At 46.1% G+C, this 14,615-nt stretch overlaps 1 protein-coding gene across 1 annotated transcript in view; it reads left to right on the top strand.

The window, feature by feature from the left end:
• Positions 1-2,506: 2,506 nt before the first annotated feature.
• The window catches only part of DUSP22 (dual specificity phosphatase 22), a 42,771-nt gene continuing 30,662 nt past the window's right edge, over positions 2,507-14,615 (top strand). The window contains exons 1-2 of the mRNA XM_021544772.3: positions 2,507-2,727; positions 8,702-8,735. Coding sequence (XP_021400447.1) covers positions 2,707-2,727; positions 8,702-8,735 — 55 coding nt within the window. The 5' untranslated portion in view covers positions 2,507-2,706. The remainder of the gene's footprint in view (positions 2,728-8,701; positions 8,736-14,615) is intronic.

The raw sequence follows: 14,615 nt of genomic DNA, 5'->3' as shown, positions 1-14,615 counted from the left end.
AACATTGCATGGATGAAATAAAAGCTTAATATGGGAAAACAGTGCAGGCTGAAGTAGGCATCCTGAAGAGAATCACCAAACCTGAAATTAAAACAGAGGATCACACTTCCCATTCCGAAGAATAAGGATGTTTAACACTTCCTATTCAGAAAAAAAGTCAGAGACTAAGTTAGATATTCTTCTATTACTTGCATCTGTATTGCCTAATATAATAATTTCACATTAACTCCCCATGCACAGTACTTTTCCAGGGCTCTTTAACAAAAGGTCAGAAATATTGTTATTCATGTTTTTCAGATAAAGGAACTGAGTTATGGGGAAGCAAATTGACAAACCCAGGCTTCCAGCAAATTGACCACAACGTCTCCCAGTTACCCCGGTCCTCTTAGCACAACACAGATCCCTGCAGTTATTATGGATATTTTTACTTTTTATCCTTCTTGCCAGAGTCTCTGACAACTTTCACTTTGGGGATACAATGTGTTTAGCAGTTATTATGGTAACCTGTGATTCATACTGTTTGGACCCCATTCATATTTTGCATGGCATGAGAATAAAGTAAATTACATCCTGGAGAGCTTTGCCAATGAAATATTAAGGCCAATATCTGAGATAAAGCTCACTGCTGTGCTTTTGAGCAGTAGGGAAGGAGAAGAGCAGCACATGAAACCTGATTGCTATTCTTCCTGGCCTTAGAGAGGGACTTCTCTGATGTTTTTCAGGCTGATGATGACATGATACAGCCCCCAAACTCTGTTGACCCTCAGGGAGGGAGAGGTTCAAGAATGGTTTTCCATCTTTTTATGTACCCAAAGGTAACTTCTGTTGGCTTTCAGATGTGCCATTGCCTTCTGTGGGAACAGCATCAGCTCTTCTTCAGGCTTGTCCTGATCCCTGTCTCTGTGTGCACTGGTCTGACCCCACAGGGAGTGGGTTTGTGACTCTTCAGCTTTCTACAGGGTTAATTCTCTGAATTAGTTCAGTCTTACGTCAGGCAGGTGTCAAGGGTTGCCTAAAGAAAGGGGAACAGAGGTACTATCAAGGGCAGTGCAAGGACACCGGTGTTTGATTGCAACTGGAGGTTGTGAAATTTTTCCCTTGGAGTTTGCTTGTACTGGCAACCACTGACAGTAGGTAAGAGTCCCCTATCACTAATCTATCCTTTAGAGAGTTCATCAATCCATTATTTCATACCTGGCCTTGCTGCCCACTGGCTTTACCATGTTCTCCACCTTTCACTAGACTGTGCTGGACTGCAGCTGCCCCTGACCTACCTAGTCCTACCAAGGTGTGCCCCAAAAAATGACATCTTCACTTTTTACACCCATCTACCACTGACAAGGGTATAAATGCACAGGGAATCTGATGGTGGCCATACAGCAGCATCCTCCTTTGTATTAGATTTGAGCCGTTAAAGATTTCAGGTTTTTTAGGTGGTTTTACTGTACTGGTTATTGGGAGAAACCTTATGCAGTAGTATCCTGTCCCTGCATATTTGAACCGTGCATATCCCCTATCAAATTAACTCTCGAGACAAAATTTCCCTCACTAACCACCAGATACCCATAACCAGACCTTGAAAAAAACACATCCTCATGGATAGAGGGATGCGACTCTAGCATGTCATGCTTAACTGTGCATTAGGGAGCAAAGCATGATGACGGTGGAAGTAGTGAGCATGGCTTAGAAGCCACGCCTGCCAAGGCTCAGCAGAACGCATCTTTCCCAGCTTGGGGAAGATGGTTGAGGCAGAGGTGTCTTCCCATTTCAGTCAGTATGATCTTGCGGTGTTTGCTTCAAACAATCTGCTCTCTCCTGTGTGACTGTCTGAGTTTAGGACATTAATGTCCTTTGTCTACCTGCGACCTCAGCTTGCCCGCAGCGCGGCCGGGGTGACCAAGCAGGAGCCGCCGCAGGTGCCATAACAGGGCACGGGGCGAGGCTCAGTTCACGGGCGGGCAGCGGCACAGCGGAGCCGCACGGGCCGGGAGCGGGCAGCCACAGCAGCAGCCCCGTGCCCAAGGCCTGCTGCCTCCTGCCATAGTCCTCTCTTAGCCGAAACCAAACGGGTTTCGGGATGGCGGAGGCGAGCGGGCAGCACCTGCCCGCTCCCGCACCGCATGCCGCAGCCCTGCCCTCCCTGGGCGCACTGCCGGCGGGCGGTCCGTGCCGAGGGGCGACCCACACGCCCCGCAGCCACTGCCGCGCCCCTCCGCCGCCGCGGCCGGCGCTTATTCATCCTCCCCGGAACGCCCGCCGGGCGCCGCCGGCCGCGGCAGGTGGGGCAGGTCTGCGGCGCGGGGGTCGCTGGGACACGTAGTTCGTCGGGCCGCGCGGCAGCGGGGCGGCGCGGCGGCGCGGACTACAAGCCCCAGGGCGGCCCGCGGGGGCCGCACCGCGCGTGGGGCGGTGGCGGCGGGAGGTGGTTCCTGGCAGCGCGGCCCCGCGGTTCTCGCCGCTCCCGGGGGCGGCCGAGCGGAAACCCGCCCCCAGCCGCCCGGCATCCAGGAGTGCGACGGCCGCGGCCAGGGCGAGAGGGATGCGCCTCGCCCAGTCCGACAGCGGCGAGCAGCGGCCGCCCTTAATTAGCAATTAGCCCGTCCCCAGTCCCCCCTCGGCAAGCACTATCCCATGAACGCCGACCCGCCGCTGGCAGCAGCGGCCGACGGCTTCTCCCGCGGTGCTGGCGTGCGGGTCGCTTAAGCCATGGGGAATGGGATGAACAAGGTAACCCCGCTCGTGGTTGTCGCCGTGCGCGAGTGCATGTGCGCGGGCCGGCGCAGCGGAGCCGGGGGCGGCTGTCCTTCCCCGCCGGGGGCGGGCGGGGTGCCGCGGCGCCCCCGCCTTTGTCTCGCCCCTGCGCCGCGGGCACCCGCTCCAGGAACAATGGCCAGGGCGACGGGGCTTTTCCCTTCGGTTTTGGGGGTCCCCCGCCTCGGGGGAGGGCGGAGGGACGGAGACCGCGGCCGCGCCGCTCCCTCGGGGCGCGCCGCCTTCTCCTCCCCAGCCGCAGCGCGGGCGGGCGGGGGACCCTGGTTTCGGTGATGTGCCCGGGCTTCCCCTTCCCGGGCGAAGCGAGTTCCCGGCGGTCGGCGAGGGCCGCCGTGCCCCCGCGCCGGGCTTCAGTGCGCTGTCTGTGTCCGCCAGCGCTGAGGCAGAGCCGGCGGCCGCTGCCCTGCGGCAGGAGCCGGGCGTGGGGCTGCCGGCGAGCGCGGCTCTGAATCGGGTCACTAGGCAAGGCTCGCTCCGCTCCCGAGGCGCGGAGCTCCGCCGGACACGGGCTGTCGCCGGAGGGCTGGGCCCGCCCGGTGCCGCTGGGACAGGAAAGCGCTCGGCCCCAGTGCAGATCGCAGTGAGGAAGAGGAAGGAAGATGGATCTGTTTTGCAAAGGGTGTTGGCCTTTTGGCAGTAGGGGGTTTATTGTACACACCGATTCCCCTGGCATGTCATGGTGGTTACCTAGGGGCCACTGTGATTTTTCTCAGAATCTCCACCTCTGTTTAAAAACCAGGTTTGAAAGTGTGGTGGTAACTCGCCTTTTATAGATAGCTTACTATGAGAAACAGAAGTTGAGTCATCTCCTCTGCCTTACATCCTGCTTTGAGTGCTTTGGGAGTTGCTTTGCTGTGTGCGTGGCCTGTGACAAAGCAGAGGAGAACACCTAGAAATAGCTCCTCACATTTTGTCCCACTTCTGACATCCTTACCCCTGGAAGTCAGATTGATGAGCATCCAGACTGCTTAGTGTGCCACCTGGGAGGGGAAGCCTTTCCATCCTATGGATAGGGACATTGAAATAGAAGCCTTTGGCAGTGAAAAGATCTGGCTGCTGAGGAATTGAGTTAGTGTGTAGGAGGTAGAACCTCCCTTGGTCCTTTTCTCAGTTTTTGCTTTCAAAGTCTGAGAATAATGCTGTGATATTAGCCACTCATTGATATTAGCCTTCTAGAAATGGCCAGTTAGTAAGAAATACAGCTAGAGAAACTCCTTTTAGGCTTCTGATATTTGTAGTATTTGTCTCGGAATGCTTGAAATTATCAGAATGTTTAGAGGGATGCAATATAGGATGCTTAAGTTGCAGTCTAGGGAGAGACAAAAAATAAAACAGAAAGGACAGCTCTCAGCCCTTTGAAGCTTCATTACATTTTACTGTGGTACTGTGTGGGTAGGAATTGGCAATCTGTGACTGGCCAGTTTGGTAATTTTAATTCTGTTAAGTGTTGCCCTGACATGTACCACCTGGTGCTTTTTGGACAAGCATAACACTACTTGGATTCTTCTCCCCTTTCTTATAGCTGTATCCAAGAGGTTGAGCTATTCAGCAGTTTGGAAATGGCTGGTTCCTTTAAGGAGGCTACAATCATATTGGGTACTGGCCTTCAGGGTTTATATTTGTAGGGGTCCCACATGTTCATCTGGAACTTGCCATCTTCCAGATGTGTCTCGGGATCATTTCTTCCTCTTGATCTTGTGAGTCGGCAAAGCTGGAGGGGCAAGGGGAAGCATGGAGCCATCAGCGCAGATGTAGGTGGTATTTGCTTGTCTCAATCTAGGCAGTCAATACAATTAACCTTATTTCCAACTGAAGTGTGTTTCTTGTGGTAGACCTGTATATGGATGGTAGGAAAAAATAATCAGCTTATTTGATGGTGGATTATTTCATTTAAGGAGTCCCTTTGTACAGATGCCAAGGGAAGACGATTAATGATGGCCTGTAATGGGTGTGGTAAGAAAGAGATCCAGGGACTGCTACAGCCTCTGGATGCTGATCCTTTCTCAATGGCATGGTCCCCTCTTTATTTTTCTGTCCCATTATGCTGATGTATTTCATAACAAATAGCAATTGCACGTGACTTTATGTGGCCATTAGAGTGATAAGGGCTGGAGGCCTGGTATTCTTTTTAGGTGAGGTTTGTCTTTCTTTGCTAATTTTCTCTGTAAAATTAGCCTGGCCTAGTTATTTCCTAAAGCCCATCCAAGCCTTTTGACATTTCCCAAATTAAACTGAAAGCATTTGTTCATACATACCTTTTTTTATTCTTTTCAGAGAAGAAGGAGAATCAGCTTGTGAATATGCATTGACCTGCCTAGTATTAATTTTCAGTACTTCACCTTTTTTTCTTGTATTTTTAAGATGTATATTTTACAGAATGAGTAATGGAGTCTGACTTAGGAAATTGTCTCAGCGGTCTGATTTGTGTTCATGGTTAATGTCTAACTTTGGCTTGTATTCAAAGTTCAAGTTGAAGTCTGTGGTTGAAATGTAGAAAGATGTTTTCCAGGAGCTGAAGTCTAGCGGCTGAGATGGTGACAAGATTTGACTATCTGTGAACAGGATCTTGGTGAAGAGCTCTTCCTGGGGTTTAGTTGTTGTTTAGTTCTGTTAAAGTTAACTGACAGTTATTCATGTAAACTCTTCAGAAGATTCGAGTATTATCTTTACAAAAAGGGCAGATAAGCCCTGTTTGTTGTAGGAGTGGATTCATAAGAAATTTAAACCAATATGGCTAGTTACAGCTGAGGTAGCCAATTTTATGTAAGTCATAGAAAGCTGTGCCAGTTCATGTCAGCAGCAAATTCCCCTCCCTGATGTGTGTCACTCTCCTGTACTACTGGACAAAGGTAGGCTTGTCTTTTCCTTTTACAGTGCCCAGACATCTCTGAGAAAGCCCATGGACCTCTCCGGAGTGCCCATCAGAACTAACACAACCAGAAGCAGTGTTAGGCAAGAAGTTAGATGCTTTATTATAAGCATTTGTTGATGTAGGAAACAGCAGCAAAGTAGCCCTTTAAGCTGTTTTCCATTGAGGTGTATTGTCGGAGAGGACTGACAGAAGCATTAGCAACTACTGTCTGTTCCAGGGCTTGGTCTTTGTGCAGGTTGAGAACGTGAGCTGCTCTCATGTGAGGTACAAACTAGGACAGACGTTGGTGTCCTTGTCCCTTGGTTGTGCATTCTTCTACATCGGTTACTTGGTCTGTGGTCATTTTCTCAATGTTTCAGATCACATAAAGAGGCTACTGTTTTTATTCATATAGCAGTGGTTGAGAAGTTCTCAAAAACATCCACCTTATTTTTCTACTCTTCTGACTCCCACCCCTTCTCTCTCACACGCCCCTAGCTGCCACCAGCCTTCATTTTGCACAGCCTGGAGTTGCAGTTACTGAAGGCAGTGTGAGATGACACAGCTGAAAGTTCCCAGCCGTAGTTGAATGCTGAAGTATTAGTCAGCATGACATGAAGATTCACTTCTTTTCAGGTAGCTTTCACCCATAGTAATGTTTCTTGCTTCTAGAATGACTAGTGCAACAGGGATAACATCTGTCCTTGGTTACACGGTGTCCTAATTACCTGTCTATCATACAGCATTGCTTCCTGATGCACAAATGCAGACTTCTGGATTTTTCCTCCTTTATCAACAAGAAACCTCATTTCTGCAACCCCCCAGTGTTTCTCAATATCTTTAATTTCTAATGTCAAAGCTTAATGACTGTGACTTCAAATTAGGCTTTTATTCTCTCTTGAGAATGCACATTTGATGCACAAATAATGTCCTGGAGTCTAAAATGCTATAGTCTACAGCAGTAGTGGTGTGATGGAAGATTTGTGCTGCAGATAGGAAATACCAGACAGCTATTTTAAAATACCAGAAAGCTTTTAAAATTTTTCTTCCTTTTTTTTATACTGAAGTTGAGGGAGCTCACTGGGGTGATCTTGTGGGTGGAATTCATTCATAACTTGAGCCCCTTTTGCTTTAGAACATGATTTTGTTTGCAGAATTTAGCCTATTTGGCAGTGACTCTTCAGTACTGTCTTCTATGGGGCAGCTACAGGCTTCTTTTTCCTGACCTAGGATGCAGCATTAGAGCTGCACTTCTAGCAGTGTCATCGAGAGCGCTCGAAATGCTGAATTGTCCCTTGAAACCATAAGTCTTGTGCACATGGAAGGGGAGAGCAGGATGTTATAAAGGTTCTTTACCCTACGTGATACCCTGGCATTGGAAACTGCCCTGGACATTTTTGTTGTCTTTGTAAGAATGTTGTATTTGTACGGATGAAGAGGGAAGGAAAAGGGAGAAAGCTCTCTGAGCTTATCTTTGCAGAATGTACAGGTGCCTATTTGTACAAGACTAAAGAACTGTTTTCTTGATGAACCAGTGCTGTCAATCAGCCCTTATTTTTCAAGCAGGGGTCTGCAAGCAATAAGGTACAGCAAGAGTCCTGGAGAAGCTGTCTTTTTGTATTGGGGGGAGAACTGAGCCCTGTGTTTAGAGCTGGTGTGACACAGCAGGCAGAGAGTGATCCCCCAGCAAAGCCTAAAGGGAGGAATGTTTGCACAAACCAAAGCTGCAAGGAGTGCAAGAGGTGTTGCAGCCTTTCTGTTTTCTGGAAAGCTCAATAAATAACAGCAAACAAAATGCTTTGATCAGATGAAAGCCCTGAAGTTTGGGCAGGTCAGAAGCTGTTTTACAGGCTCTTCTGCTGGCCCTGCTAACCTGTGCGTGGTAAGCTGGGTCACCTTTCAACAGGAAGGCTGCAGTGAAACTGAGTCTGTGGCAATGATCCCTGATGAAAAGTCCGTCATGACTTTTGGGATTTCATGGCTGCTGGATTGAGCTAAATGGGTGGAGTTTTCCCTTTAAATAGCTGGGCCTGAGAGGCTGTTGCTGCTGTTGTGCTGTTGTGGGGTGTTGTTAAGGCTATAGGAAGTCAGTGCTGATTTACCTGTATTGGTGGTATGCTATGCATGGACTGAAGAAAAATGTATGGTTTCACCACCATAGTTCTGATCTCCTCAAAGGATGTGGGTCAGAGACTTCAGCTGGCAGAGAACAAAAATCTTGGCTAGCAAATGTATATTCAGTGTGCCTGTCAGTTTTTTGATGTCCGTACTGCTGTTCCTCTGTTTGGGAGGGTTATGAGAGGGTGGGAGGGGCAGGTGTCACCTGCCTCTGTGTCTGTGCATGCATGTGCCCTCATGCACATGTTGGTCCTTGGGCAGACCTTGAAACTCCCCAGTTACCTGGTACCTGGTGCTTGTTATGGAAAGATGTGAAATTTAAGAATGTCCTGTAACTCGCACCTGTGCAGGCATCCGAGAGTGTGGGGTGAATAGGTAGATCTGGGAGAGAAACATGCATTCCACAGACTTTTAGCAGTTCCCTTTCTATGTGAGCACACAAGTCGCTGTTTTCAGTGATTTCTGCTAAGAGCTCCACAGTGCTGCAGCCCTGACTTGCATGGCTTTGCACTTCAAAAGCTTTGAAGGATGTCATTTTGCAGGGCTTTGTCCGGCTTCCTTAGCAACTTTAGGCAAATCACCTTTGCTGTGTGAAGTTTCATCATTAGTTCCATGAGGGTAGCTGTTACCCTGCTGCGGGGGGCAGGGGAAGGCTGTGTTGTGAGGGTGCTTCATAATTTGTAAACTACATTTGCTGTCCTTGGAGAGCCTCCATTAAGTGAAAGAATCCCCACGATTAACAACCTCCCCCCCCACAACTAACTTCAAGGAATGCTATTGAAGCTCAGCATGCCTAGAGCTGTCTGGTTTGAGAAGGTTGCAAAAGTTGTCAGCATTTTTTAGATTGCATTTCACAATAGTCTGCTAAAGTAGTATGTTCCATCCTGTATGCAAATTGAACTTTGTCAAATTGTCTTACCACAAGATACCTATATTTGATACTATATTTCTTTCTCACAGATTCTGCCTGGCTTGTTCATTGGCAACTTTAAAGGTAAGATTAGTTTTATTATTATCTCTAGGATTTACTTAACAGGGGTCTTAAGGTGTTGTTTTGCAGGCACTCAGAATTCTCTAGCATCTTTGTAGCTTTTTAACCCCATCTTGCTTCATGTCTGGATTCACCTGGTAGCATTTAAAGAAGAGCTCATTTGCTCTCTCATCTGTGTGCTGTGCTGCAAGTACTTTGAGAAAAGTAAAATGAATACCATCTCCTTGAAGCATGCTTCAGATGGAATTCCTAAATATTGGCCTGCCTCAAATGATTTCCTTGCTTGGCAAACAAGGCTGTGAGCCAGGCAGATTCTTTGTAAGGCTTTTGCAAGTCCTCCTTATAAGTAAAGGCTTACTATGCCTCCTGCTCATTGCTTTCATTATTTTGGTTATTTATAACAACTGCTATAGAGTTCTGTTGTCACCGCTCGTGAGACTGATACGCGTGCTGGTTGCAGCCTGACCACTGATACTCACACTGTCTCTGTTGCAGATGTAAGTTTCTATGGATTTTTTTTTTTTTTTTGCTTCATGCATGAAGTTTATGTTTTGTGTACAGAAAAACAGACACCTTTAGAAATCACAGGAAACTTTATGCAGACATCCAAATAAATGGCATGTTCTCAAAGCACTCTGTTAGCAGCAGTTCTGACTGACTCTTCCTACTCAGGAGTAAACCAGTTGTGCATGTACAGTTGTTTTGATAGATGCAGACCCCTTATTTCCTATGCTTGGGTAAAACAGCAAAGCAGGGCTCACCAGGGGCTGCTGCAATAGATATATGTCCTTCCTGGGCTGTCTGATACCACACCCAGTCCATTAAGGCTGGCAATGTCTACACTGGATTTAGATGGTGCTGCACCTTCTCTCTGCCTCATGCCCACTCTTCTTTCCATGCCTCCCCATCCCAAAACCTGTGAGTTCAGTGTTTTTTGCCTGACTTACCTGCTTCTGGATCTGCCGACCAATAAGGTGGATCCAGTGCTTGCTGTCCCTTGGGATGTGGAGCTGATCACTTTGGAAGGCAGCCCAGAGGTACACCTGAGGTTGAAAGCTGCCTTTTGCCACACCATAAACACAAGTACAATGGCAACTGTGTGAGGAGTTAATTGTGCTGTCGTAAGGAAAATGAGAGGATAGAGGGGATTTCATGCTGATAATGAAAGGAGAAAAAATAAAAATATGGGAAAAAAAAGAAAATAAGGCCAAGAGGGTGGTTTGAAAGCTCTTTGGATGGACCACTGCATGATCTGTTGAAAAAATTAAAACTTGGTCACAGCCATGTTGCTTCCTCTTTTTATTTTCTTTTCTCTTCCTGAAGTAATTCAAGCGAGGGGTGGAATTGGGAAGATGTTGGATAGTGGAAAATCCTTTAGGTTTCAGGTAGGGTGGGCAGGATGGGCTCTGGTAACGTGGCTCCCAATCTGTCCCTCTCCCCGTGGCCATCCTGCTCATAAGCCCTTGCCCAGGGGAGTGAAACTCAGCGGGAGCATCTGTTTGCTGGTGCATCTGTGTCTTCAGAGCAGGGCACTTGGGCAGGGTTGAGTGAGTCAGCATCCCTGCCCACAGCAGGCCTGCAGCCCTCTCCGTGTGCCTTGGGAGCGGCCCTGGAATGGCAGGGCAGGTCACGCCTGCGTGGAGAGCAGAGGTGTGCGGGTGGAGGTGCTGTGAGTGGAACGTGCTTCTGGGAACCTCGCTGAAACAGAAGCAGAGGGTGTAACGCTTCTGCTTACCTCCGTAAAAGAAAGACGAGTTGACTTTAACCTCGGTGTTAACGTTATGGAGTCTGTTTTTTAAATTAGTTAAAAACACAAACAAAAATTTCTGTTTGTTTACTGCTATATGACCTTTGCTCATATTGCATTTAATCATTACATTCTACCCTCACAAGTACCTGTTATAATCTCAGGTAATCTACTATACCTGGAGAGGAAAAGATAGGTGTTACAATATGTCACTAATACGAGAGTCTTAGTCTTTTTTGCATCCCTTGTCGCTCAACGTCCCCTTGCCTCACTGCTTAGGAGCAGATGCAGCAAGCTCTCTGTGCAGTGAAGTCATCCCATTTAGCAACAGGTTGTTGGTTAATTACCAGTGTATTTTTCTGGAGGAGTTTGATCCCAATGTTCTTGGGACGTGTTCTGATTTATGAAACTTTTTTAAAAGGTTCCTAGTGAGCGTTGAGACTGCCACGAAGGGCGTCACTGACTGAGAAATACTCAGCAGCATGTGCAGTTGGGATTGGTCAGAATATCCTGATTTGCCTAGCTACTTGTGGAGACAGGGGTCTAATAATAATAATAATAATTTTATAAAATTATTTCCTGTAATGCATTTTTGACCAGTCTCCCATTCTTCAGATTAAGACTGATAGCTTGAAATTGAATAAAGTTGCATCTTGTCAGTAAGAGGAGGAAACACTGAATCCCTGGTGTTGTGCATCTTGCTCGGACACGGGGCTGAGAATTCAGCTGAAGTCCCTGAGCTGGGGTGGAGAGGAGGGAGATTCTCCTGAAGTTGAGTCAGGGAAAATGTCTGTAAATCGCTCTGATCTGCCCTCTGGAGGATAGTCTTTCCCCAGTGGCTCCTCAGGGAGCCTGGGCATGCAGTTCCCAGAGCTAAATCAAAGTACCATCCTACTCACACTCCTGTCTCGCTGCTGCATGGAAGACCTCTGGGAACACTGGCAGGCTGGGAAAAGGCACAGTTCTTCCAGATGGATGCCTTTCTGCTGGGTGAAAGTAGGATGTTTGAGATGTTAAACACTAATTCTGGAGGGCTGTTATCTAGAGAAGACATTATTCAGCAATTGCTTTGATTGGGGAATTATTATTCACCATTCAGCTATATTTCTGCTTTTAGGCCTAATAAACTTAAATACAGTCTATGACAGAGCAGTGCAAATTCTGCATTTGACTGGGAGATAAACTGAGGCCCAGAAAGCTTGTGAAATGAACCTGTGGCAGAAATGAGGACTGAGCTTGCTGCTTCTGCTTCGTTTGGTGCTGCACAAATCTCTAAGCACGTAGACTTGAGAAGGGCTTTAGTAATCACTTTAAGGGTCTTTAGGGTAGAAAGTTACATGTAGTGCTGATTATGGAAAGCACTGAAAAGTATCTCCTGAAATCCTCCTAAGTCCACAGAGCTTGAGTATGTCTCTGAAAAACCTTCCTGAATAAGCATAGATCTTGGCATGTGTTCAAGTGCTTTTTATCTTACAGGCTCTATAAGCATGATTCAGCTCATCAGTAGCACATGAAAAGTGTAGTATGCTCCTGAGAGGGTATATTTGAGATTGCACAGCTAGAGGGCAGAAAAATTCAAGAAGAACCATAGATGTCCATATAAAATACAAGACTGAGTCTGATCTGAAAGCCCAGAAGGAAACAACACTTGGGATTTTTCTGTGGAAGTGAAGGAGTAGTTATTTCTTTGCAAATGGGAGAGTAGGGGGCTAAGAGGGAAAAATGAGGGAAAAGAAAGAGGAAGTTAACTCTTCTTTCTGCCTCTGATTTTGGAGAAAATTTGTTTTGTTTTGTTTGTCTTTTGAGAGGACTGCATTTTATCTGTAAGGTACAAAGAATTTATTGTGGGACTGCATGTCCACTTGTCTTCTGCACTGGAAACCTGATGGCTCTTGAAAGTCACCTGTACTCACAATAAAAATGGTTGCTTTGTTCCTTAAGGGATTGACAGGACAGCCTTGTTCTCTGCACAAATGGAAAACAAAATCTGTTTCTTCTGATGAGAGATTCTTAATGGATGCTCAGTTTGTTTCCAAACCAAGAGGTGTGACAGTAGCAGAAACCGGAGATTCGAGAGTGTTTCTACCTTGAATATTAAAGAGCTTCCTTGTTTGTAATCATTCAAGGTTTTTTCCATGGAACATTTGGGGGCTTTTTAATTTGAAGGGGAAAGCCACAATATGAGGTTTAATTTCCCCAAAGAGTCCAGTGTTGCTGTGGATGGTCTGGAGAGTCTTGAGGAAGTTTCTGCCCTTCCCATTACTAAGTGTATAGAAAGGCAATTCCCACCAAGTAGTTCTGCTGTGTTTCTAAAGTCAGTTAATTCCTGTTCTCATCCGCTTAGTATTTTTTTAAATTCCATTTCCTAAGGCTTTATATCAGGTACTGAAAACAGGAGAGGATGGAGATACTATTTTCTTTTTCAGCTTCACATTTTGAAGGAAGACTAATGGTACTCCATTAAACAGAGTACTGACCTCTTTTCTCCATCTTTCTTGTTCCCTAAGAAGGTCCTTCTGAGAGGATGGGACAAAATATATTTTAGAACAAAGTGTGGATACAGGACAGGTGGAGTTTTTGTTCATGTACACAGTTTGTGTGTGTGTCTGTAACTGCACATAGCTGGATTCAGGAACAAAGCTCTCCTGATAAGAGCTCTTAGTGCTCTAAACCACTGCAGAGGATGTTCTTCTTTAGGTGGCTGTGTCTCTATCTAGCTCTCTCCAAAGCAGAAGAGAAAGTGTAGAAAAAAATTTGCTTTATATAATAAAACTAAAAAGATCTGATGATGATGAAATTGTCTCTATACATCTGCAGATTGAGACCTAATACTGTTGTACATGCTGAGCTGACTTGCCTTGTCTGAGAGGAAGTCCTTATTCCTCACCTTGCATTTCTGTGGAGTCATTAAAATACTGAAGTAAGAGAGAGGATGGTTGTAGGTACATTTGAAACTTCACCACTGTAGTATTGGAGTTGTTCAGTCACTGATGTGTCTTAACTGCAGTGCTTGGAGCTGTGTCTCTCTTTTGCTGATGGGGCATGGGATGGAAGCACACTGCACTAGGTGATTTGCTCCCCAGCCACACAGTAAGGCTTCCCAGAGCTGCAGGGATACAAATTCTGAGGCCTCGGTCCTATTTTGATGACTTTGGCATTGCTTTGGTATATAAGTGTTTGCAGCTCTCTGCATGAGTATAGATCAAGCTTGGAGTCATAGTATGAAACTGAGGGGAAAAAAGGCTAAATGTGAGAAGGAGAGAGGAAGACTTCCCTAGTGTGAATTGTGTCATTTTGTGTGAAGAGAGAGTTTCCCAAAGGCTTTACTCAAAAGTCCACATCTGCATTAGCTGAGAAGCTAATGAAACAGAATGTTAGGTAAGCTGTTGTTGAAGAATAATACCACATTTGAGGCACGCTTTAGAGGATGCACTGGAGGGGGCTCTGATAGGTAGGTTTAATCTTAAAATTTGAAAATGGGGTGTTTCACACTGTGATTTCAAAATGTCAGCTTGGATGTACTCATACAGCATTGTGCTACAGCAAAGAAGTTAGAATTGCTGTGGTTCTTTTGGTTTTTGGTGGTTCTTTACATAACCTCTAATTTTTTTTTTTTGTTATTTATGGTATGAGACTGTGAGTGACAGGATATCTTATTTGTACTGCTGTTTAAATAGCCTTTTCTGTAGTATCTGTAGAGACTTAGGGCAGGTGCTGGGGAACTAGGGGAATTTCCCCTTTGTAAACTGTATGAAGTTTAGATCCAGGCAGTAGCTGGGAAGCTTTTTCTCCTGCTTTAGTGAATTGAATGCTTATTTCCCAACTATATTAAGGACTTGCTGGCTACCCATTGACATAGGTACCCATTTCCAGCTTGTTTCTAGGAATATCTGAAATCTCAGATTGTAGTTTTGATTTGCTGAAATTCCTTTAGCCCAAGTCTCTGTTAACTGAAGAACTAAGGTATTTCAATCTTTTTGAGTTGTACTATGTCCATTAGGCCTTTCAAACTAGTTCAAACCAGTCAGCATTTAATTTGGATCATATCTTCTCTTAAAGCAGTTTGCCTTGTGTGGCAAGACATTTCTTAGCACGTAGGTCATACTGATAATTAGAGATTGGGGTCTCATTGTACT

The sequence above is a fragment of the Lonchura striata genome, chromosome 2 (assembly GCF_050655825.1).
Source record: "Lonchura striata isolate lonStrDom1 chromosome 2, ASM5065582v1, whole genome shotgun sequence".
Classification (NCBI taxonomy): Eukaryota; Metazoa; Chordata; class Aves; order Passeriformes; family Estrildidae; genus Lonchura; species Lonchura striata.
Note: the sequence above shows the minus strand (reverse complement) of the source record. Positions and strands in the feature narration are given on the sequence as shown.